The following is a 25895-nucleotide window of genomic DNA, read 5'->3' as shown; positions in this document are numbered from 1 at the left end:
TATTCCACAAGTGCTGTAAAGCCAATTGCTTACTAAGGCAGTGAGTTGGAAAAGAGAAACATAAGTTCTTCTAACAATTATCTAATAACAGTTACATTACCTAGAGTCAAAAATTGAAAAATTAAAGCAGAAGTAAAAGATACAGCATATTGAAATTGTTTTGGTTGTATCAATATGAAATATTTTCAAAATTTGAATCCATTTGGTAGTTCAATTTCTGAGAATAGATTCTCTATATTTCTTTCGAAGAAGATGGTGGTGTGGCGATGGAGGAGGGGCGTTGCTTGGAAGGGTTCGTGGTCATGGTGGCTGTGGCAGGTTGACAAAAATTAACCATTAAAAAAAAGGTGTTGTCATGCTACACCTTAACAATGCATTTTTCATTCAAATTGGAAAAATTAAAACTTTGATTTGATTTTCATTTTCTATTTTTGCTGAGAAGGCGGGGAGGGGGAAGGGTTGGTGCATCGGTAAAGGCTGCTCCATTGTGACCAAGTGGTCACGGGTTCGAGTCTGAAAATGACCCTGCAGTGGCAGGAGCCTTGTGCACTGAGTACGCTTGTTTTTTATTTTGTTTTTTTCCCCCCATAAATTAGGGATTGGAGCTTTCATGATACATGACCCATTTGACTTCCTACCAAGGGGGAAAACCAACAAAATTTTGTCATGTATTATTTACAAAATTGGACACAGCCACCAAGTTCTCTTTGACATCCTTCAAATGAGTTCTCCTTTAAGAGCATCGGCAGCCCTTTGAATGGCTCTAGCAACCCTCCATATCTCATTTTGAATTGCTGATTGACCTTGTTTCTTTGGCATTCTTGCAGCCTGAGTTATAGCATTGGCAACTCCAGGAAAGAAAACCAGCTTGCTTTCATCATCACTGAGAGGTCCATAAACCTGAAATTTTAACATGTTAATTAATGCACATCATTTTATGAAGATGAGATATGTAAAATGGAGCAACCCCTAATAGCAGTACAAATTTTATAACAGGTATGAAGCTCATCAAATAAAAGATGAACCAAGTTGACAGATTGAAAAGCATTGGCAGAAAGTTTTCCTTCACCCATAGAGAAGGAAGAAAAACAAACCAATGGCCCATGGTGAAGTGACCTCATAATTGAACTCTTGGGTCAACGTTACACTCCCACATCCCCTATTGACGAAGTCGAAACTATCCTTTGATCTCCTATGGTACATACCAATGGTGAAGGAATCCATGGGTAAAGGGCAACTCAGTCCAAAAGCATTTTGACAAAGAAAGAATGAAAGATGCATTATACTATCACTTAAAAAGGCCAATAGTGTTCCTCATGTACTGCATTGCCTAGGCTGAACTAAAGACTCTGGAAGGATAACTTCTACGCACTGCATCATCTTACATGTTTGGTCAGAATCTAAAATATTTATCTGGAGACATGGAATCAGCTTTTGGTGAATATATCGGCGACAGAAACCAAAACCTAAAATATTTCTGGTGTTTCAGTTGAAATTGTCCAGAGTTGTAAGAAAAACAGAGAAATATTTAAGATAGGTCAAAAACAAAACTGAAATCACCAAACTACAGACCAAAGTTAGGTTCACAATTGAAAATTAGATCTGATTGTAGAAAAGTTCAAAGGGATAATTAGTTTCATTTAACATCACAAAGGAAATTAGGAACAGCAGGTAGGGGTAGGGGACTCCTTACCAAATGCTTGAACCATGGGCGTCCTGGAAGACCCTCTGCATCCAGGAAGCCCCTTTCTGCAAGCATTAGACGGTCATTCAATGAATGCCTCTTCAACTCCAACAGGTCATCTATGGTCTCTTGCTCTCTTAATTTCTGCAGTTTTCCAAAACCCACATCCATCACAATGGGTAGAATCCAAATAAGAAAGAAAGGGGTTCTAAATGATTTGCAGGGAAAGCTTCCTGTTTTACCTTTGCTTCCTCTTCCATTTTTTCAGCAACAGCAGCAAGTCCTTGAATGGATGTAGTTATGGCATGTAGAGATGTGCCATCATCTACCAATTTGCTCAAAGAACTTGCATAATCCTGAAGCAATCTTCAAGATCAGTTTGCACAATAACAAAGGAGTAAATGCAGTTGAAAAACTTGCCAATATTAGCTTTTACACAATTGAGTTACACTATGTTGATTTGCTACAAAATCATTCCTGATGCTTCACTATCTCCCTCTCCCATTGTTCCCTCTTATTTATTTATTTATGTAAACTGGGATTTTACTGCAATTCTACGCATCCTACAGTGAAATGGAGCTGAAGTCGGTTAGGGCCTTTGGGGGTTAAAAATGTGATAGTCATGGAGTCCCACTGATGCAGTTGCCTTAACCTGGCTGGACCGGTATGACCCACTTTGGAAGCCTAAGCCAAGAACCGATCCTAAACCAGTTTTCTGGTCTGGCAAGGGCTGGTAGATGCAATCTCTTATTTTAGTTTATTTTATTTCATGGGTAGATTATGTAGGAATTTCTCGAGTAGTTTCCTTTTCTTAGATGTCTTATTTTGGTAGTTTCCTCTTTGGGTTGTTTCCATTTAGTTAGGTTTCTATTCCTATGCAAGACTATTTTCTATTTATTCATTGTAATCATAGGAGACCACAAATTTGAAGTTTTGAAGAATTGAATTGAGTTTATGAGTGTGGCTTTGGTGTTGTGCGACTCTTTCCCCCTCTTTCTTATGTGAACCCTTCTCTCCCCCCTGCAACTCTGATTTTTCCCCCGACTTTCCCTCTCTTCCTAACAGGCCCTCCACTACCCACTGAATAATGATAATGAAGTCAATGTTACCTAAATTTTGTTAAACTCTGGTAAGCAGGCTGATAAGTACGAGGCAAATTATCCGTAAGAGAACTTTCTCAGCTAATTGAGTCGATTTCAGCTGCACATCTGATGCAGATTTCTTGCGACTTGGTTGGTTTCATCTCGGCAGGTTTGGTTCATTATTGAACCATTTCTTTGACTCGAATTGAACCTGTGTATGGAGATTTTGGGATTCCTGAAAATCAGGATTTTTGGGTCAGTTGGTATCTTACGGGTTCTTGTCCTGGAATTTTATCTCCAGCTACAAGTTTCCTATATTTTAGGAAAATGAAACTGCCATCTTCTATTTTTAGGAAACTGAAACTGACATCTTATATATCCCACGTATGGAGGAATTAGAGCTCCTTAAAATCAGCCCCATGTGGGCCCAATATAGAGAAGATACGGCTTTATGATATGGAAGTTACAAAGATCCTATCTTTTATGATCTGTCAGAACCGTGGGAGCTATTTTAACAAATCATTACGTTATGGATATGTCCTTGTATGAGGACAGCACTTGAGGCACTTCCATATCCAGTGTCTCCACTGCCCATAGAACAATCGACTAGGAGACAGGAGAGCAGTGGAGTGACTTCAAGTATTCATGGTTCAAGCAAGAGTAAGTCAGGTTTAGGCCACCCGACGCATTGCACACAGTACCTTGTCCACTAAGGCGAGCAAGAGTAACTCAGGTTTAGGCAACCTGACGCATTGCATGCCCTACCTTGTCCACTGAGGCTCCGGAATTCGCTAGATCAACATAGGAAATTCTCAATCCGCCCGCCAGTAGTAGATTGGTTCAATTTCCATTATACGCAATGTGGCGTAGAAGACTGAAAGAACATGTCGATGAGGAAACGCTATGCCCTTCCACTGAGTGCTAAACTAAGAAAAATAGACAGCCTTGGGGCACACCAATCAAGCTCATCACAAGAAGAAGGATTGATGGTCGAGTCCCCGGTGCAAGAAGTCATTGGTTTCGAGTGACTGACCGTTCCACAAACCGACATACTTGAGGAAGGCAGGAAGCTCCTTACCAAACCAAAGAAAAGGCAGCGCGATGCACGTTTTTTGGCTTAGCAAGAGTATGTGGGGTGCATCAGCGCACTTCTGTTTTTCATCTTGTTGCTCGCTTTCTCGCTTCCGAGGGGCAAAGGGAGTTTAACTACGGCTTCCAAGCCTGGCACAAAGTGAAAGGAATCGATTTCCCATATGAGTTGAGCTGATACAAGCAAGGTTTGAGGTCTCAGTTTCAACCCTGGTTTCGCCAGGCCACGAAACCAAGTTTTGCCAAGATCTCAGCGAGTTGGTGTATTTTTTCCTATCTTGACTTGGTGGTGGATTTCGGTGTCCATATGGCCAAGATAGGTCTTGAAACTTGACATCCACTGTATTTTAGGCCTTCTAAACACAATGAAAACATTAGTTTTTACAAATTCAAACCCAAATTGGTACTTTGACTTCGGAGCCTAGGTTGGTAGTCTACGACGTAGGGGAACTCTACCCTAGGCTATTCCACAAAATATTTAGAACACATAATTAAAGTAAGGTGTAAAAAACCTTAATTAAGCACTAGGAATTAAAATACATCAAACCATAAACCATTTACGCATTAGGCATCATATTATCATACATGGTGATGGTTTGATGGTTTGTTAATAATTGTTAGAAACTTGGAAAGAGAAAGATTAAATGAGGTTGAAACTTGGTGTTCTTGAGATACATTGCAGCTCCCTCTCTTGATGTTGAAGCTTCAATCTTTACTCCCCAAGCTTTAATCTTCAGTTGATGTGAGATTTGCCCAAAAAAAAAAGCACCAAAACCCTCACTTGAAGGAGTTCCTTCGGCAACGGTTTTTCCTGCAGGCGGAGGTTTTGGTATCCACGCTGGATCCCAGGCATGTTCTCCTTCGTTTCTCTGCAACGGAAGACTATGTCAAGGTCTGGATGAAGGGTCAGGTTCATATCCAGGGCTACCTTATGCGATTCATGAAGTGGTCCTCTGGCTTTATTTCAGGGTGGGAGTCCCCATTTGCGCCAGTTTGGGTTGCTCTTCTTGGTCTGCTTGTCAATTTTTACCAAGGGAACTTTCTAGTTTCAATTGCAGGGACAATAGGAAAATTTCTGAAGGTCGATGGAGCTACGGCCAACTGCACTCGTACAGTAGAGGCACGGTTTTGTGTAGAGGTGGATCTTCGAGCACTGCTGCCGTCGAAGGTGTGGATTGGTTGCGGGTCTGAGGATTTTTTTCAAAGGGTGGTATACGAAGGGATCCCCTCCTACTGTGAGGCTTGCTCGAAGTTGGGGCACTCTCAAGAAGCTTGTCGAAAAGTGCAGAAAATGCCTGTTGTGCCGGCAGGGGCAGGTTCAGGGTTCGATGGCCAGCCTGGTGAAGGTCTGGGGGCTGCGGGCTGTGTGGCATTGAAGGCAGCAGGGCTCCCGATGAGGGTGGAGTCGTTGACAGAAATCAAGATGGAGTTTTTGTTCCAAGGGGTGAGGGGTCTTCAAGGGGTGTTAATGGAGGTCTGCGACAGCAGTGCGGTCTATCTCGGCATCTAGATGTTGCTCGAAGGGGGGGTTGTTGGTGACCAGCTGCGCTGTTAACAGCAGGGCAGAATGATGGGGCTGGGTCTGGTTCTCAGGTTGAGGGTGCTAACCCCATTAGGCCTGTTGCTGCTAAGATGCCGACGTTGGTTGTTGATAATCCCTTGTAGGAAGATGGCAAAGCCCCTTGTTTGGAGCCAAGTGGTGGTGTGGTGCATTTGGAGGAACCTGCGGTAGCTGCGGCTAAGGTGCTGGAGGCGCAAGACTCGTCAAACCAGGAGGTGTGTGGGGATTCTACTGCTTTGGGAGATGAAGTAAATGCCATTCTGGATGGTACCCAGTCTGTGGACGATGAGGTGCAGCCATTTTTTGGGAACCGTGAGGCATCTTTGAGAACCTTGGATGATGGCCTAGTGTCTGAGAGGGGTGAGGAGGTTGAGTCAAGCCGTGGGGCCCTGTTGGAAAGTTTGAAAGAGTTCAATGCTTCCATTGCTGAGCGCATTCGAAGAACTTTCGATAAGAATAGTGGGGCGGTCACTGCACCTTTATCGCCTGGTGGACAGGAGAGGAGGATTACTCCACCTCGGGCTAGCTCCCTTACTGCAGCCAAGGTGTACAACAGGAAAAAGCTCCGGAAAGCTAAGAGGGGACGGCCAGTCAGAGAGGTGACCCTCCGTTGTGTCACAAGATCAATGAGATCGTTGGAAGCAGCCCCAGCCGGTTCTGAATGAGTTGCTTATTTTGGAATGCTCGGGGTATCGGAAACAAGCCTACTTCGAGGCGATTAAAAACTCTAGTTAGCCTGCACAAGGTGGAAATGGTGGCTATTGCGGAACCGAAGGCGCAAAGGTCCAAGGCTCGGAAGGTTATGAGACGGATTGGGATGGTTTCAGTTCATGTGGTGGACAGAATTTGGGTGGGTGTTCTGGAAGGCTCCAATGCAGGTCAGGGTGGTGGAGGAACATCTACAGTTTGTTACTCTGGAGTGTAGAGATGAGAGTGCGGTTCCCTATGTTGTTACTTTTGTTCATGGTCTATGTATGGCGGCAGAGAGAAGGGTGGTGTGGGAGAGACTTGAGCTTTTCTCCAGATCCAACGCGTTGGCTTGGTCGGTAGGTGGGGATTTCAACGCTGTGGTAACCCCATCTGAAAAGGTAGGGGGTAGATCAGCTTGCTCTTTGTCTATGGAGGAGTTTGGCAATTTTGTGAGCAATGCAAGGCTGGTTGATGCGGGCTATTGTGGCAATATTTATACGTGGTCGAACAACCAGTCAGGGGCAAGGAAGGTTCTTGCCAAGCTGGACCGCTTCCTTGTAAATGCTGCATGGGTGGGGGCGTTTTCCAGGAGCGTAGTCACTCACCTTAATCGGTCTTGCTCGGATCATGTGCCTCTCTAGCTCTCCTTCTCTGTGGCCTGTGTCAAGGGATTCTCTGCTTTTAAATTTCAGCAGATGTGGCTGTTGCACCCAGGTTTCCAGGATTTTGTTAAGGAACAGTGGGCAAAACCAGTGGCGGGCCCGCCTCTTAGTGTCCTGTTTTTGAAGCTCAAATTTCTTCGCAGTGCTTTGCGCATATGGAACAAAGAGGTCTTTGGCAATGTGCACCAGAGGTTCAGGGATGCGGAGGATGCTATTAGCAAGGCGGAGGTTGAGGCTGACCTGCAGGGAAGTGCAGGGACTAGGGATGCCCTCGTGGAGGCCAAAAAGGCTCTAGAGGGGGGGTGCTTGATCAGGAGATTTTCTGAAGACAGAAGTCTAGGGTGAAGTGGTTAAAGGAGGGGGACCGTAACACGAAGTTTTTTCACTCAACAGTAAATGTTCGGAGAAAGCGGCTGAGTGTCAACAAAATTAAAGGAGGGGACGATATGTGGATTTCTGATCTGGGGGATGTGCAGGCTGAGGCGGTGCGTCACTTCTCTAGCATCTATACTTCCCAGGGTTGTTTGATTGATGAGAAGCTGCTGGTAGTTATCCCCAAGGTGGTTTCGGACCACGACAATGCTGCTCTTATGTTCCCTCCGTCCCTTGATGAGGTGAGGGAAGCTGTTTTTGCCTTATCATGCGATAGTGTACCGAGCCCCAATGGTTTTTCAGGCTATTTCTACAAGGCCTGTTGGGAGGTGGTTGGTAAGGATGTCTGGGCTGCGGTAGTGGATTTTTTTGAAGGCAGGGTTCTTCTTAGAAGCTTCACCTCGACCAACCTGGTGCTCATCCAAAAGGAGGACAACCCCGAGGTAATGTCAGATTTTTGGCTCATTAGTCTTTGCAATTTCTCTTACAAGATTATTGCCAAGATTATTGTTTCTAGGCTGGCAGGTCTCCTTCCTTCCCTTGTGGCTGAGGAGTAGAGCGCCTTTGTGCAGGGTAGATGCATACATGATAATATCTCCATAGTCCAAGAGGTAGCGCAGGACTTGAACAGGAAGGGTTGTGGGGGGGAATGTGATTCTGAAGCTGGATATGGCCAAAGCCTATGACCATTTGAAGTGGAAGTTTCTTTGGTTAGTCCTGGCTAGGTTCGGGTTTTGTGTGGCCTGGATCGATTTAATTCGGAAAACAGTGGAGAATTGTTGGTTTTCGATAGTGATGGGAGGCAGTCAGACTGGTTTCTTTAACTCTACCAGAGGGGTCAGGCAGGGGGACCCTCTGTCTCCAGCTCTTTTCATCTTGGCGGAGGAAGTCATGAGCAGGGGCATCAGGAATCTCTTCCAGGAGGGGCATGCTTCCTACTACAGACTCCCAAGGGGATGTCCGGGAATCTCTCACTGCCTTTTTGCGGATGATACCATTGTCTTTACCAGGGGCCTCAAGGGCTCGCTGAAGCAAATAATGGGATTTATCGGCAGGTATGAAGGCTTCTCAGGACAACTGGTCAATAAAGAGAAAAGTTGCTTTATCTTGGGTGATAGGGTCTCCATGGCTAGCGCGCAAATGATTGGGGTGGTAACTGGCTTTGCAAGGAAATCGCTTCCAATCACCTACCTAGGAGCTCCCTTTCATTCAGGAAGACTTAAAATTTGTTTCTTTGATGGGCTGGTGGAAAAGGTGAGAAACAAAGTGGCTGGCTGGAAGGGATGGTTATTGTTTGCTGGGGGTCGTGTAACACTCCTCAAGCATGTGCTTTGTTCGATTCCAATGCATGTCCTTGCAACATTAGACCCGCCAAAGACAGTAATTCAAAGAATTTACAAGATTTTTGCTGATTTCATGTGGGGTTGCTTAGAGTGGGGTAACCGGAGACATTGGGTGAGCTGGGGGAAAGTCTGCAGACCGCTTTCCGAAGGGGGGCTGGGGATTAGGCTTCTTGAGGATGTGGGCCTTTCCCTCAGGATCAAGGAGCTTTGGAGGGTAATCTCTGAGCAATCTCCTTGGAGTGATTTCTTTAGAGCAAAATTTTTCAAGCATCTCCATGTTTCCTTGGTAGACTGCCATGGTGTGGGTTCGAAGTCTTGGCGTAATACTTTAGCTTACAAGGGGTTCTTGTTGGAGAGATCGCGATGGCTGCTTGGCTATGGCAGGATCTCTTTTTGGCTTGATAACTGGACGGGTGAGGGCCCGCTAATTGATTATGTTGACAATGGCCTAAATGTAGATACGATGTTATGCGTTAAGGATGTGTTGGGGGAGAATGGTGTGTGGCGGCAGGACATATTAGAGCTCATTGATTCACCGGCTGTTCGTGACCGCATTACACAGGGCGCCTTTGCCCTGTCTGAGAGGGAGGATGTACTAGTCTGGTTACCCGCCACTGATGGATCTTTCTCCACCAAATCAGCATGGAACGAGATTCGTTGCTCTTCCCCGGTGGTTACCTATGATAGGTGGATTTGGAATCAATTGGTCCCTTTAAAGATGGCTTTCTTCTCTTGGCAGCTCCTTAACGGTAAGATCCCCACGGATGAGGCCTTGATGGCTCTAGGCATTCCCCTAGCTCTAAATGCAACTGTTGTGGGAGGCCTCAACTGGAGACGGCGAGTCATTGTCTTTTATATGGCGGGACAGCATCTAAAGTATGGGATTACTTTTCCAGGCTCTTTGACATCCCTTGCGTTCCCTATCAGACGGTCAAGAGTCGAATCTTGTTGTGGCAGAACTCAGCAAGCAAGGTAAGTCTGAGCGCTTACACCACAGGTATCCTCCCTTCACTGATTCTATGGGAGCTCTGGAAGGAAAGGAATAATAGAAGGCATGGGGAGTACAGACGCACCGCAGGGTTAATTATAGAGAAAGTAAAAACTTGGGTAAGGGAGTGTCTTCAGCCTCCCAAGATAGGACGCTCCGGGTCCTTAAGGGATAAGCTTATCTTGCAGTGCCTAGGCATTAGTCCTCCAGCTTCCCCCCTATGGCGGCCTCTGCCAGTGTATTGGTGCCCACCCTTTGCCTTTGTTAAACTGAATGTGGACGGAGCATGTAGGGGTAATCCTAGAGTTGGAGGGGGTGGGAGAGTCATTAGGGACCACAACGGGGTGGTGCTGGCAGCCTTTGCTAGCTATTATGGTGGTTGCACCAATTCAGTTGCTGAGCTTTGGGCACTTAGGGATGGCTTGCTCTTGTGCAAGGAGATGGGGGTTCTGGATGTTATTGTTAACTCTGATTCTGCCTCCACAGTCAAAATGATTAACCAGATGAAGTGTAATTTATGGCAAGGATTGTATTGGTTTCGTGAGATTATAGACTTGATTTCAGCACTGCGGGCTTCGGTAATGTTTGCTTACAGGGAGAGTAATAGAGCCACAGACTGGTTTGCTAATCGGGCTTGTGATGTAGGGGAATCTGCAATATTTCAGTAGGGCTGCATTCCAGAAGGTGAGATCTAGACTATTCTTCGTGAGGACAAGGCCGGGCTGCCTGTCCTTAGAATGTAATCTCCTTGGGGACCTTGATTTTGTATCTGTGAGTTCTTGAGTGTGTGACACTTTGGGTTTGGGGTAAGGTGGTATGTCCCCCCCGTGTATTCTTTATTCTTATTGAGATTTTAATAAAGCTTTAGGGGCTGCCCCGGGTCCCAGTTAAGTTCGGGTTAAAAAAAAAAAAAAAATTGTTTTTCCTTCACAACAGAGCAAGAGAGGCGAGATTTCAAGTTGAGGTCGAAATCCCGCCAATACAATGCCATTTTATAGAACTGAGTCGAACCGAGATCGAGATATAACCCAAGATCTCGACCGAGATCTCGGCGAGATACCGAGATCTTGCACAAATCCTATATCGCCTACCATCTTGTCTCGAGACTTCACGAAACCAAAATTTTTATGAGATCTCGGCAAGATCTTATACTATGGATACAAGTTATTGTAATATTACCTTACTTCAACCTATAAATCATAACTTGTCAAGGCATTGCCTAGGCACCACATAGGCGTCTAGGCTCTTTCTTGGGTCCAAGGTGAGAACACACCTTGTTGACCCTTCACGATTTTACGTTGATTTATGTTTATTGTTTTGTTTATTGATGAATATGCTTATATTATATTATCTATACTATACGTTGCTTACAATATGTTGGTTTTCTTAAATTAGGCCATTACTAGCATAATTATATCATATTGCATTGATTTGGCTTCAATGTTGCATATAAGAAAAATTCTATTACATTATCATTTCTTATTACATATGGGACTGTCGAAATGACACCTCTATAGGTGTATTTAGAATTTGACACCTTTTGAGTTTTGAATTTTGATTGCTCCTTGTCTTATTCCTAAATGTTTTTAAGTCGTGTAAAAAGGATTTTAAAAATAATTTGAAAGTGACATATCATTTTGTCATGATCAAAAGCTGTCATTGTCGTGCACATTTTTCGAATATATATATATGTGTGTGTGTGTGAAATGACAAGATTTACCCTCATTGAAAAATAAAGTGGGTTATACTAAAAGGGAAAAAAAGTAAGGTTACAAATTATTTGACACCTTAAGGGGTGTCAACAAGAAAATCCCATTACATATAGTCATATACACACGCCTAGAGCACCTTGTCGCCTAGGCACCCCTCCAATGCCTTAGGTTGCCTAGCCGCCATGACAACTATGATACAAATATATAAGTAAAGAATAACTAAAAACATGAGAAATACAAACTGGATTTCACCTATGAGTTGAGTTGATACAAGGTACTGCAATATTAACTTACTGTCGATGTATACGTTGGCGCTGCCCTTCCCTAACAGTTCGAGCTTTTAGGTGAAACGGTAGCGAACATGGTATCAGAGCAGGGAGGTCGAGTGTTCGACTCCTGGGAAGTGCATTAGAAGATTTTTCCCGACATTTCTTCTCCCTCGGTGCCACGCAAAGAAAATGGCGCGTGAGCTCCACGTGCAAGGACCATGGGATCTGGCTTGCACGTGCGGGGGAGTGTTGATGTATGCATTGACGCTGCGGCCACTGCCCTTCCCTAACAGTTCGAGCTTTTAAGTTTAGCAAGTTCTCTGGACCTAGTGCAGTCTCATCCTTGCCACAGCGAAGTGAATCTGAGGCATCAGTAACCAGACCGGCGTATGCCAATCCAAGCACCAAGGCGACAGATGCTACTACTCCATCGGGTGTTGCTGAATATAAATGTTTCACCTGTGGCCAGATGGGTCATACCTCTAGGACTTGCCATCACAAGAGGCCTATGCTTCCCCCTCGACAACCAGCTAGTAAACCTCAAGGTCGAGTCTACTCCGTGACTACAAGTGGGGCTGAGGCCAATCAGGCAGTGGTTACTGGTAACTTTCTAAACTCAAACTTGATTGTATTTTAATAATTGATATCATGCATACATAATCATCAAGTCATGGCATATAGGTACCATCCTTATTTGTAATCATCCAGCATATACATTGTTCGATATTGGAGCGATGCACTCCTTTGTGTCTCCGTCCTTTGCTAAGAGGACTAGTGTATCACCTAAAAGTCTATCAGGTGGCTTAGCAGTCAGTACACCTACCGGATCAAGAATAGACTTGAATACATTATATGAACCGTGTGCAGTGAGAATTGCTGGTAAAGTCATGAATGCACATCTGATTCAGCTCGATATGACTGACTTTGATGTCATATTGGGTATGGACTGGTTGTTGGCTTATAAAGCTAATGTACTATGTGCTGAAAGGAAGATAGTATTCCAGCCAAAGGGCGAGAAAGGATTCATCTTCGTGGGTGACAAGAAGAAAAGGCCCAGGAAGATGGTGCTTTCAGCCTTGAAAATGAAGAAGCTGTTGAACAAGGGATGCCAAGGATACCTTGTGTCGGTCTTGGATACCAGGACACAGGTTAGGCCTATGTCTGAGATCCCTATTGTTGGGGAGTTCCCTGATGTCTTCCCTGAAGATTTGACGAGTCTGCCTCCACCGAGGGAGAATGAGTTTGTGATTGACTTAATACCTGGAGCGGTGCCAGTATCTAAAGCACCCTATAGGATGGCACCGAATGAATTGAAAGAATTACAGGCTCAACTTCAAGACTTGTTAAAGAAAGGGTTTATAAGACCGAGTATCTCACCTTGGGGTGCTCCGGTCTTGTTTGTGAAGAAGAAAGACGGCTCCATGCGAATGTGCATTGATTACAGAGAATTGAACAAGCTAACAATCAAGAACAAATATCCTCTGCCAAGGATTGATGATCTCTTTGATCAGCTTCAGGGTGCCCAAGTCTTTTCAAAGATAGATCTCAGATCAGGGTACCATCAGCTTCAAATTAAGGAAGCCGATGTTAGAAAGACAGCCTTTAGAACTCGATATGGACACTATGAGTTCCTGGTGATGTCTTTAGGGCTTACTAATGCCCCAGCAGCATTTATGGCCTTGATGAACAGAGTTTTTCATGATGTCCTGGACAAATTTGTGATAGTCTTCATTGATGATATCTTGATCTACTCCAAGAATGAAGAGGAGCATGCCCAACATTTGAGGTTTGTTCTACAAAGACTGAGAGAGAAGCAACTATATGCAAAATTCAGCAAATGTGAATTTTGGTTGCCTCAAGTTGGGTTTCAAGGCCATATTATTTCAGCTAGAGGGATTGAAGTGGACCCAGGGAAGGTTGAAGCTGTGGTAAATTGGGAGAGCCCCAAAACTGTAACAGAAATTAGAAGTTTTCTGGGATTAGTTGGGTATTACAGAAGGTTCATTGAAAACTTCTCAAAAATAGCTATGCCCATGACACAACTTAGTAAGAAGGGCGCCAAGTTTGAGTGGAATGAGGACTGTGAAAACAGTTTTCAGGAGCTGAAGAAAAGATTGGTGACAACCCCAGTTCTTGTTCTTCCTAATGGAACTGAAGGGATGGTGGTGTACACTGATGCCTCCAAGTCAGGGTTAGGATGTGTGTTGATGCAGAAAGGGAAGGTTATTGCCTATGGTTCTCGACAGTTGAAGGACCATGAGAAGAACTACCCTACACATGACTTAGAGTTGGCAGCAGTTGTGTTTGCACTGAAGTTGTGGAGGCATTACCTGTATGGTGAGAAAATTGAGATTTTCACAGATCACAAGAGTTTGAAGTACTTCTTCACACAGAAGGAGTTGAACATGAGGCAAAGGAGATGGCTTGACCTCATTAATGATTATGAGTTTGATATCTCATATCACCCAGGTACGGCCAATGTAGTGGTTGATGCACTCAGTAGGAAGTCTGCAGATTGGGATACAGGCAGATTTCAGGTTGAAGATGAGATTCTGAAGGACTTACATGCAATGGAGGTGGAAATAATATTTGGTGAAACTGAAGACTTGATTTCTGTACTGATGGTGCAACCATCAGTGCGAGCTCAGAAAATAGCAGCACAGTCTTCTGATGAAGAATTTCAGCACATTGTGAACAGTATTAGTACTGGGGCCCAGAAGGGTGCAGATTTCTCATTGACTCCGGATGGAATGCTTATGTTTAAAGATAGACTATGCGTACCTGTGGTACAAAAATGTACCGAGACTTAAAACAGTTCATGTGGTGGCATGGTATGAAGAATGATGTAGCAGCCTTTGTCTCCAAATGCTCTACATGTCAACAGGTTAAGGCTGTTAGGAATAGACCACAGGGACTTTTGCAGCCCCTAGCTATACCAGAGTGGAAATGGGAGAATATAACCATGGATTTTGTCACTGGCCTTCCTCGCACTAGGAAGGGAATGGATACGATCTGGGTAATTGTTGACAGATTGACCAAAACAGCCCACTTCATTCCCATGAAGATTACTTACTCCATGGATCAATTGGCTAAGTTTTATGTAGATAACATTATCAGACTTTATGGGGTACCAGTGAACATTGTGTCTGACAGAGACCCCAGGTTTACTTCAAGGTTCTGGAAGAGTCTACAGAAGGCTTTGGGTACTGAGTTGAGCCACAGTTCAGCACACCATCCTGAGACAGATGGACAGTCAGAGAGGACAATCCAGACTTTGGAAGACATGCTCAGGGCTTGTGTACTAGAGATGAGTGGCAGCTGGGACGAACACCTATCTTTGATAGAATTTGCTTATAATAACAACTACCACGCATCTATTGATATGACCCCATTCAAGGCACTGTATGGTAAGACTTGTCGTACTCCACTGTATTGGGATGAGGTTGGAGAACGATGCATTTTGGGCCCTGAGCTGATCCAGAAGACCTGTGAGAAGGTGGATCTGATAAGAGAAAAGATCAAGGCTGCACAGTCCAGGCAGAAGAGCTATGCAAATAGAAGGAGGCAGCACATACTATTTAAAGTTGGGGAGAAAGCATTCTTGAAAGTGTCAATCAAGGGTGTTGTGAGATTTGGAAAGAGAGGGAAGTTGAATCCCAGATACATCGGCCCATTTGAGATCCTAGCTAGAGTTGGTCCAGTGGCTTATCAACTTGCACTGCCCCCATCACTTGCCGGTGTGCATGATGTGTTCCATGTCTCTATGTTGAGACAATACATCCCTGATTCGACACATCTGTTGCCTTAGCAACCAGCTGAGCTTATTGTTGACCTGACATATGAAGAAGTGCCTGAGGAGATTATAGACAGGAAGGAACATAACCTGAGGAATCGAACTATCTCTTTCGTTAAAGTCAAGTGGAGTAATCACCCTGTAGCTAAAGCGTCTTGGGAAAGAGAGGACTTGATGAAAGAGAGATACCCTTATCTCTTTGATCTTCCAGGTACGTCAAATTTCGAGGACGAAATTCTAATAAGGGGGGTGGAGTGTAAAATCCGCAATAAATTTAAATTTTTTTTTTTTTTTTTGGAACTTGTGTGATTTCAGGTTCCAGTTCCGTGTCGATGCTTGCTTCGATGCTATGGGCTGCATCGGTCGAGGTCTTAGATCAATCCCCTGACACACCTATGGAGGATTCCAGGGAGTCTTCTTCTCAACTTGCCCTTCTGGAGTCAGAGAACCCTAGTGGGGTCCCGCATCTAAGCTACCTGTGTCGGATCTGCTACCTGGAGGGCATGCAGAGTCTCTCCCTAAACTAAATGCATTGTAAGTATAGTTTAAATGTATTTATATGCCGATTGTATGACCAAATAGAGTTAGAGGGGTATTTTAGTAAATTTATCGTTGTGGGACCCGCATCCCCAGTGGGGAATGCTGTCTGTAGCAGTTACCCGTGTTTGGGTTATCCCCAGATTACCCCTTAGTGCTTAAGTTACTATATAAGCATTCCTATCCTTACTATTCATCCATTCTACCAAAACCAAGAGAGGAAAAAACGATTCAGCTTGGGGAGAAAAGAAAGAAGGAAGGAGAGAAAGAAACCTAAGGCTACGGTTGGACATTTGAGCCTGGATTTCCATTAGAGCTGGATTTGAAGCTGTTATTGGCTCTCTAAAACCTAAATCAGGTTGGTTCCCTTCTATCTCCATGCTGTTAGACATGTCTTCTCCCTCTCTTCTTTCCTCTTTTTCATTCTAAACCCTTGGCAGCCATGAAAGTTTGTAAATCAAGCTTTGGAAATGGGAATTTGACCTATATAAATCTGATTTAGGTTAGATAAGATTCAGACATAGCAGGAAATCATGGCTGCCTCCCAAATTGACCCCAAATCTGGTTCCATGAACCAGATTTATAGAACCCTAACTTTCCAATGTGGGTTAAATAACCAAAATCCCCAAATTGGAATGTAATTTCTTCTCTAATTTCAGTCCTATTGCAGCCTAAGCTGCTGGCTGCCATTAAAACCTCCTAACCAAGCTGCTATACTGAAAATTTAATGTCTCTGGGACTAATTTAAGTCAAATTACACTCCCTTACACCTGAGATTCATGGCAGTCCCTTTACTTATGTTCAATTCTAGATCTAGGGATCAAGTTTTAGAACCCTAAATCCACCAATTTGGAACCTATAATTTAATTCCCCTAATTTTGGTTTAATCCTTGAAATTAAACAAATATATGAGCTGACCCACCTTAGAATAGGTTGAAACCATGAAATTGGACCCCTAAATTAAATTGGCCCATCTTAAAATAGGGTTAGAACACCAAATTAGACCCAATTGAGGTTCAGATCTTGAGTTAAGTTATATGTTTCCTGCTGAATTTCAAATTACAGCTGAAACATGAAACCTATTGAACCCTGGCATAGTGAATTAGGTTAATTTGACCAATTTCCCCAAATTAGTTATGGGTTTTCAATTAAATCAACCTAATCAAGTTGACCCACCTTAAATTGAGTCTAAATCATGAAATTGGACCCTTGCATCCAAGGATCCATGCACCAGGAACAAAACCCCCAATTCTGCCCTCTAATCCGATCCAATATTTTTGGACAGAAATGTCCCTGGACCCTTGGTTAGACCTTAGCTTGCCTTCTGACCCTAACACTTGATCTTTTCTAATGTTTTAGGGCTGCCTTTGGACTGTTTATCCTGTGTTTGTCTGTATTGCTGGGATCCTTAAAGGGTAGTTGATCTAGTCTAAATCTACAACTTCAGGTAAGGGAATTTTGTCTTAATTTATGTGTGTTTGTTACTTAATTGTTATTTATTCTGTGTGCCATGCCATGTTTCATCAACAATGCACTCTTCATGTAGTTTGTTAGCTTGTTTTTCTTTTGCACTAGTTGCACATGATACTAGGCTGCTTTGGCATTCGCATTTGCATTGATATTTACTATTACAGTTCAATGGATGAAAATGAAGTACTGTTTATTCTTACAACTCAACTATCCATACATGTTCCTTCATGCATAGATTGCACTGGGCTAGGCTATTATATCATAACCCAGTACTACGCCCCTTACCAACAAGGGGTGAGGTGTTGGACAACCCGTGGTACAACCGAAGGGTATGCCGAGGTGCCATTTATTGTCCCATGTTAGCGTGTGTGCTCCGCTGTGGGAACAAACAGTAGGGTTGGTCATTGGGGGTCTGTTGGGTTAGCTGCCTGGTGATATGCTTTCCTGGCGGGTCCTCACCGTGGTAGAATGGTTTTGCTCGGATGACCGACGTCTGGTTATGTGTTTCTGGGACCGAGGTTAGCATCTACCATAGTAGTACTTGAACCTCATGAGACTTAGTTTCCATGATAGGTGCATGTTAGACTAGAACATGCATCATGTTTAATGTGTTTGTTTTGCATGCATTCCCATATTGGGCTCAGTCGAGAACTCATCCCTCATGATCACTCTATTTTACAGATGAGACTATTGTCGCTGCTGCTTGTATTTCTTTGGGGACTCCTTCTGTTCAGGATTCTCCTGTTGACCGTGGAGTTGATACTTCTGTACTGGTGGAGCACGATGCTTCGTGCTCCTGTGACGACTGCTCATTCTCTTGATCTCCCAGACTGATCAGGCTTCTTCTCCCCTTTTTGTTATATCACTTTTGTAATACCTACTGTATATAGTCTTTTGAGCTAATGTTACATCTTTTGTGAACCGACATTATAACCCAACTGTACATGAATGTTCATATATGAATATATAAACTGTTATCACTAGTTTTCCCTTAAATACTGTCTTATGTCTTATTATATTGCTTCCGCTGCATTTAATTCTAATTATTGTGAATGAGATTGCGAATAGACTACAGCACTTGCGATCCTGGTGGGTTGGTTAGATGTGAAACACATCCAGTCATACTTGGCCCTTATCAACCGGGCCGGGTTGTAACAACAACAACACATATTTCTCGAGTAAGTTATGGGTAACTGCTATATAGGGGTGTATTATCTTTTTTGGAAAGAGCCAACCTTGGGAATATTATTCTACCGAAAAAAAAACACCTTGGGAATATTACCAACTTTTAATCATTAAATGTGTATGCTACCCAAAAGGATGTTAGAGTTTTCAAAATTTCTATTCTTTAATTTTCTACCAAGTACCAAAAAGGAATTAACCAATTCCAAGAAAACAAACTAATTACTATCCATTAATCAAGGGTTAATTAATAGTTCTTTAATCAAAGTCAAAATATTTTTCATAAAAATAACTAATTAAAATAAATAAAAAAAAATCAATTAACAACCCACTAATAAAGAATTCAAAAGTCCTTCAAAGAAAACAGAGGATTCTGAATCAAACCACAAGAATTTCTGCCAGCATCTAAACCGGGCCAGACGGTTCAATCATCCAGGTCAAACAGTTTTGGACAGTTCAGATGGTCCAATCATGGATCTTCTGGCCACTTCTCAAATAGCCTTGGTCCAATATGATGGCCAACCTGAAACATGTCCAGGAGATGCCAAGCGATTTGACTGTCCAATTCGGTCCAATTTTCAAAACATAGTAATGGACAAAGAATATGGGATACAAAAAACTCCAAAGATGACAGTCATTGCAGAATAGAGGGAGTAAACAAATAAGTAAAAGGCCAAGCACAAGCCCCGCACCAGACCTGAAAATAGGGTTACACTCTCATAAGTTGTGTTGAGCAAAACCTAAGGTCAGGTTGGGCTCAGCCGCTCAGGTTTCGACTATGGGTAGAGCTGGAGCTGAGCCCCAAGCCCACTAATGTTGCAGCCCTGCTACACATTTGACCACATATACTACTCGGACTTTCATGTCTTAATTTTCAAGCTTGTCAACATCGCACATTTTTTCATCACTGGTCCTTAACTAGTTGAACAAACAATTAATTAATCATATGATGTAGCTGAAAATGGACCGATATAGAGCTGGAATTGGCAGATTTCTATTAAATAAAAACCAACAATAATTCAACTTTCAAAAGGAATAATTTTCAGAACAAATAAATTGACGAGTATGGATGAATACCTGCAACTGAGCAGCATAGGAGACGTAGTCGAAAGGAAGGATTGGATCACCAGCCAGTTGAAGAGCTAAAAGTCCCCAAATTCCAGAAACTAATGCAGCATCAAGAGAGAGAGAGAGAGAGGGGGAAGAGGATAACTCTAGCATTAACATACGTATAGCAGCTGAATTAATTGTCTATTAATAGGCCACAATCAACGGCTCACTAATAAAGAAGCAATATAAGGATATAGAAAGCCTACCAGACACATGACGGTGAAATGATGGATCACCATATTGCATCATCCAGTCATAGGAGTCAAAAGCAGTATGATATACTGGAAAATCTGAACAAACAAACATAGTAATTAGCTCAGAGAACCAGTAGAAGCCGTTAAGATGCTCAAAATGAGCATGTCAAAATCAAAATTTTAGATCCAAAGTACTAATCATGAACAGTTGTCATTGCCCTAGAATATCCTAGAATTAAATAACCAGTTCAAACCAGTTAGGTGGCATCCCAAGAATTTCCAGTTGTGAATTTCAAGCTTTACAAGCATAAGAAATGTACCTTTTCCATAGTACAGATCAGTAGAAGGAATCCCCGCATGATGCAAAAACGGGGCAAAATCGGAATCCACTGCACTGAGCCTTTGGATCTACAATACAGTAAACAATAGTTGAGGTCATTCAATATCTTCATTCCCATAGAAATGTAAAAGAGATGTGATTTCACGTGCCAGACTAAGAGAAAAGGTGACACACCCATCAGGTTAATAATTAAAAACATCAAAGCTTGAGAGTTCAAGAGAGACCAGTTCAATAAATTAGTAAACTAGCACTAAAATGAAGATACCATGGACCATAATGTCAGGCCACCACTGCAACAGGTAATAGTAGCATACATGATTGCAGTCCACCATTTTATGCTTTTACAGTTAACAGCAGCATCTCCTACTACATCAAGATCAATGCATTGGATTGTTGTAACCATCCAATTTAATGGATCATTATGTATGATCAAAACATGGAAGGGGATTTGGGGTTTTATTCATGACCCCCTATTGGTTTATTGTGTGACTTTAATAGTTTAATTTCCGTTAAACCAGGGGATAGTTTATGTATACCACGATAGGGGGAGCCCTCTATCGTGGGTTACTTTCTTGTTTATTTCTTTCTTATTTCCTAGTCAGTTTAGGCTTCTACGTTTACTTACTTTATTGTTTACTTAGTTTATTGGTTTCTAGTTAGAGTAGGAAACTATCCATGTAATCAGCTTCTCTATAAATAGAATTCATAGAGGGGGAGGCAAGCTATCAGTTGTCTCTAGCAGCCTCTCTTCTCGTCTTCTCACTTTGGTTGCTGGTTGTAAATTCTGGTATTGTCACAATTTCAATATAGGCAGTTTTGGCTACACGATGTAAATTTTTACAGTTGGTTTCAACCGAAAGTCCACTGAAATATTTCAACCTCCTTGCAAAACAAAATATGATTTCGACTAGCTTTATGGGTCAAAAAAATATTTAGCAGAATGATCCACAATAACGAGTAGATGGCTTTAAATATGAGGGCAACCCAGGCCAGCAGGTATTGGCAGAGTGCCAGGGCCTTCTGAGACCTCAGGAGTATCATGGTATACTTTGGGTCAATTGACATCATGACTTGGGTGGATGTGTTAATCTACGGGGATTTTGCCATGGTTATCTTTGGTTGAATTCAAGTGCTGGTGGACCATGGCAACATCTTCACCTCAGAAGGCCAGATCCTTGTGTATGGTGACTTTACTTTTTCTTGGAAGTTGAGATCAGATAACTTTATAGCTGATCAGTTAGCTAAGCAAAGGAGTAATAGGGATTTCATATCCTAGAGGCAGCATCCAATGGTCTTTTTGCAGTTGGCCTTTTTGTTGTTGTATCATATGCTGTGGCAGTTGTTGTTCTGTTTCTGAAATAAAATTTGCTTATTAAAAAAGAGAACCTAGTAATGACTCCGACCACGATGCTTTAGGCCATCACATGGACTCCAGATTGGCTCAATTAGGCTAGCTTGTGTGGAACCCCCTTTTGATTCCTGTGCTCCAAATTATAGGAGCTTTCTATTTTCAGGAATGTCAAATGCACTCTTCAATCAATTCAAGCAGGTCAGGTTCTGGTTTCTGTTAATCTTAAGTTCCAGTTCTTTAATTCTCTGTTCTGCATGACTAGTACCCTCCTTGATCTATTCTATCAATATTATTTTGGAATTTCAGTTAGTTTTCATTTTTCAATTCTGAGATGCGCAATTTATGTTCTGTACTTCAATTCAGTTCTCTTTAAACCGACCCCAAATTAGCTGTTTTTTTAAAGCTTCAACCTCAGAACCTTGAATTCTGCCCAGGATTTGAATGAGGCAAACCACAGCATTCACTTTGAAACAGAAATCATGATTTCTCTAGTTAATGTTCAATCAAGATCCAACCCAACCCAGGCTCGTCAGATGACTCAGATCATACTCACAGAAAGTGAATCTCTCCCTCTATAACTTAATTCTGGTTTTTCTGAAACTCTTAACATTCTCTACTTTCTGCTAGTCACCAATTATTTTCTCGGTTTTTGTTATATAGCTATTGTATGATTGTATCCATTGGGGCAGCTATTGTTTCATCAATTTTTCATAACAGAAAATCAACTTGTGTCAATCAATCAAATTTGTTGAATTGTAAATTGGAAAAAAAAAATTTGAAAAAAGAAAATGATTAGATAACCAACTCAATTTAGCATCTACAACAAACAAGTATGACCAAATTGGCTAACATGAATAGAAGATTTGCTAAAATAAAAGAAATCCAAGTATCTTGGTCTTCTCTCCTCAGCATATCTAGAAGTAAATTGATTAAAAAATTTGTGCTGAACATTGATTCGTCTGGTATCTATGACATATGCTACTTTACTTTACCTGATTGAAAATTTATGACATTTTAAATTTATAGATCCAATTTCATATTCAGTAAAGATTTCTCTTATAATTTCAGCCCTTTTTTGGTTCAATCTTGCTATTTTCCCTTCTTTCTATTTGAATCCTATTTTCTTTCTCTGCTGCAGGTATTGTGATTGAATTTCTAGTCAAAATAGTTGTTTTTATTATGTTCCTACAGCATAGGATATGTGATTCTACATTACGAGGTAGAACTGACAACATGCACCTGCGCATTCGTAAAGAATAAAATTAGTAGAAAATGTCCACAGTTTATAGTGCTTTTTAGATTTCCTGCAGTATTGTCGGCCAAACTTCCTGATGTTACATATAACTTGGGTTGCTGATATGCTATGCATATGCAATAGTTTAGAATCAAAATCAACCAACAATCAAAACCCAATAAGACAAAGAATTACTGAATTAGTTCAAGCACTTTATGCATGTGCAAGTACAAGTTGGAGTCCAAGCTCCAATTGCTAAAGCAATTGGTACCATCTCCAGGGTGCAAACGGGAGAATAAAGTTGACCTCAGGAAACTGAAAGGATTTCAATGAGCTTACATAAATTCCTTCTTCTGTAGCAGCCCAAGTCTGATATACCGTCATTCCCTCAGAATCAGGATCCTTGACCTAATCACAATTTCCACTAAATCATAACTGTAATATAAGATTTAAAACGTATGATGATCTTTGCTGGTGTGTTTCTGTGTGTGTGTGTGTGCGTGTGTGAAAGAGAGAGAGAGAGAGTAGAAAATTTCTCGCAAGGACATCACCAAACTGACGTTGACTTTCTTCCAGGAAAGGAATGGCTCTTAAGAGGAAAGCCAACTGCCAATTCATATAATATGTAACGCAAGGTATTAATTCACTGAGAAATACTACTGTGCAATTCCTGTCTGAATGTTCATCTTCCTTTGATACACAAAATGTTAGCTACACTTAAAAAGGTCCGTTTTGAGACATTCAATAACTTCAGTAAAAAAAAGAGGGGGGAGGGAGAGTTTCTTGAATACCTTCTTGCAGAGCTAGAAGGCCCAGATAACACACCAGTTAACTACTCCTGCAGGTTTCATTTTCAAAGCTTATTATGGTAACAACTAAACAACTGTTGCTCTCTGGGTTGCCATCACAGAGTGCATGTAATCGGAAGAAAGTGTTCCATAATATCGCAATGAAGACATAATCCCAGAGGGATCCATGATCCATCTCTTTCACCACCACAGCACTCTACAAGCCAAAACATGACCACAGCCCTGGCCGAACCATCCAATGTTAAAATGTTAAACCTACCAACAACCACCAAATAAAAAGCACCCAAACAAATACCCCCTCCCACCTCTAAGAAAAGGTGGGGATCCTAGGACCTCCTATCCTAATGAAGCAGACCAAAGCATCACTTTCTAAAAGGCATAAATGAAGCAAATATCAGTTGAGGGCTTGCCCATACATTCTCTACCAGCTTTGTCTTATGTGTTGGACTCTTGGACTTCTAGTCACCCTTTCATTTCAACTTTTCAAGTAATAGGACTGCGCAGTCTAGATTATTAGAAAAAACTGTAATTGGAAACATTAAAGTGCCTATCTAGTAATATGCATGCCTGTAAGAGTATTCTGAATTACTTTAATTTCATTTACCTTCTTTGTAACAGCCGTGAGAAGATTGTCCAGCTGGGGAGTTGACCGTGCAAAGAATCCTGGTCCTTGCACTGCACAATCAACATTAAGGTAAGCTACAGCTTTGGAGCCCAGATTCAGAAGGTTTTGCTCAACCCACTCTGTAGATCCAACCTGAAACCACAAACAGCAGCACTTAATATATTTGTTTTTGAACATTAAGGGGTGCTAACATAAGACATCCACCAACAAAACCCGGCCCAGTCCATTTAAAAAGCTGCAAACCCTGACTTTGTGTGTGCATGCTTGTTGGGGGACGGGGGTACTTAATTACTGAGTGTTCCTTCCAAGATTATGTTCTGCAGAGAGCTAACCCTTTTTGAGATGGTATTTTTGTTCTTTCCCCTCCCTTCCTCTTTCTAAACTACTTTTTTGGTAGGGGTGTTCTATTCCTAGACCCTGCCTTTTTTAACTTCTTTCCTTCCACTCAGATAAATTTTATTATTATTCAAAAAAAAAATATTTTAATTACAGCAGAAGGCATTGCATCCCAGATTCAGCATCAAATTTGATCCTAAACAAATCAGAAAGAACTCCTACAGGTTTGAAATTCACTTAAAATTTCATCAAAACTGAGCTTCTGGAAAACTAAACTTGGTGTTAAAATTTTTTAAACTGTTTGAGATGCAAACAAAATCTTAGAAATTCCACTGCATTTGGAACCTTACGTATAGAAATATCTTGAGCAAGCAACACCATGAGGCAGTCACGTCTGTCATTTTAAACTAATAAGAAAGAAGGTTCTTAGTGACCAAACATTGCAATAGAATCCATGCACACAAGCTTACATGTTAGTCGGAGCATATCACCATATGCAAGATTTAGCAAACCATGATGGCAAAGATCATCCAATAATTTGCCTATTTCAATGAATTGCAATCAAGCACAATAGCAAAATATAAACTCCATGAACCTAGAAGTTTTCCCTTTCAAACACAACTATTCCATTACGAAATTGGATATTGTCCAATGTGCTTATTAAGGATTCAACACCCCCACAAGAACATGCATGTAAATAGGGGGGGGGGGGAGACTGAATATTACCTACCATTCCAAATTCTTCTGCATCCCAGCTGCACAGAATAATGGTCCTCCTTGGGGTCCACCCTGAGTGCATAAGAAGGGCATATCGCCTGGCAATGTCAAGTAGAGCTGCAGTTCCACTATTGGGGTCAACAGCACCATATGTCCATGCATCCCTATGGTTTCCTAGAAGCACATAGCGGTCAGGCTCTTCCCAGCCCTTTATGACTGCAAAGATATTGTGGATTGTAACCATCTTTTTCTCCTCCTGGAAAATGAAAAGGGGAAAAGAAAATTCTTAAGAAAAGCAACATAAGGAGAAACGAGTTAAGAAGCATATTGTGGTATCAGGCTCGCATACAGGAAAAAATTGTGCTTCAGGATCTTTTCTCATGAACAACACTAGGTTGCAAGCTGGGGATTGGGGGGGGAGAGAGAGAGAGAGAGAGAGAGAGTTAGTTCGCCCAGCATACTCGTCACCCTGAACCCCAAAATAATCCCAGTACTAAAACAAACCTTAAAATGAGACATTATTAAAACCTTCACCATTTATACTGCCTATCAATCCTACAACCTAATGTAGTAAGTTGTACCCAGGATATGTTACATAATGATGCCATCTTCTAGACAGATGTACAAACAGACAATTTCAACATTCAATAGATTCTAGTGTGTATCATATATATACATGCCAAATTGCCCATTCCTAAGGCGGCAACCAAGTTCAAGAATCCTTGTTTTGGGGGTGACTTAGTAC

The 25895-nt window shown here is 42.0% G+C and overlaps 1 protein-coding gene across 2 annotated transcripts in view; it reads right to left on the bottom strand.

The window, feature by feature from the left end:
* Positions 1 to 711: 711 nt before the first annotated feature.
* Positions 712 to 25895, bottom strand: part of LOC122651850 (probable glutamate carboxypeptidase AMP1) — a 51451-nt gene continuing 26267 nt past the window's right edge. The window contains exons 2-10 of one of the 2 annotated variants that reach the window (XM_043845406.1): positions 25164 to 25406; positions 24077 to 24229; positions 23003 to 23071; positions 20059 to 20146; positions 19751 to 19834; positions 19512 to 19600; positions 1927 to 2040; positions 1694 to 1828; positions 712 to 900 (exon numbers count right to left, since the gene is read on the bottom strand). In XM_043845406.1, coding sequence (XP_043701341.1) covers positions 718 to 900; positions 1694 to 1828; positions 1927 to 2040; positions 19512 to 19600; positions 19751 to 19834; positions 20059 to 20146; positions 23003 to 23071; positions 24077 to 24229; positions 25164 to 25406 — 1158 coding nt within the window. In that variant the 3' untranslated portion in view covers positions 712 to 717. The remainder of the gene's footprint in view (positions 901 to 1693; positions 1829 to 1926; positions 2041 to 19511; positions 19601 to 19750; positions 19835 to 20058; positions 20147 to 23002; positions 23072 to 24076; positions 24230 to 25163; positions 25407 to 25895) is intronic. The other variant, XM_043845407.1, reaches the window with a different exon arrangement.

This window comes from Telopea speciosissima, chromosome 2 (genome assembly GCF_018873765.1).
Source record: "Telopea speciosissima isolate NSW1024214 ecotype Mountain lineage chromosome 2, Tspe_v1, whole genome shotgun sequence".
NCBI lineage: Eukaryota > Viridiplantae > Streptophyta > Magnoliopsida > Proteales > Proteaceae > Telopea > Telopea speciosissima.
Note: the sequence above shows the minus strand (reverse complement) of the source record. Positions and strands in the feature narration are given on the sequence as shown.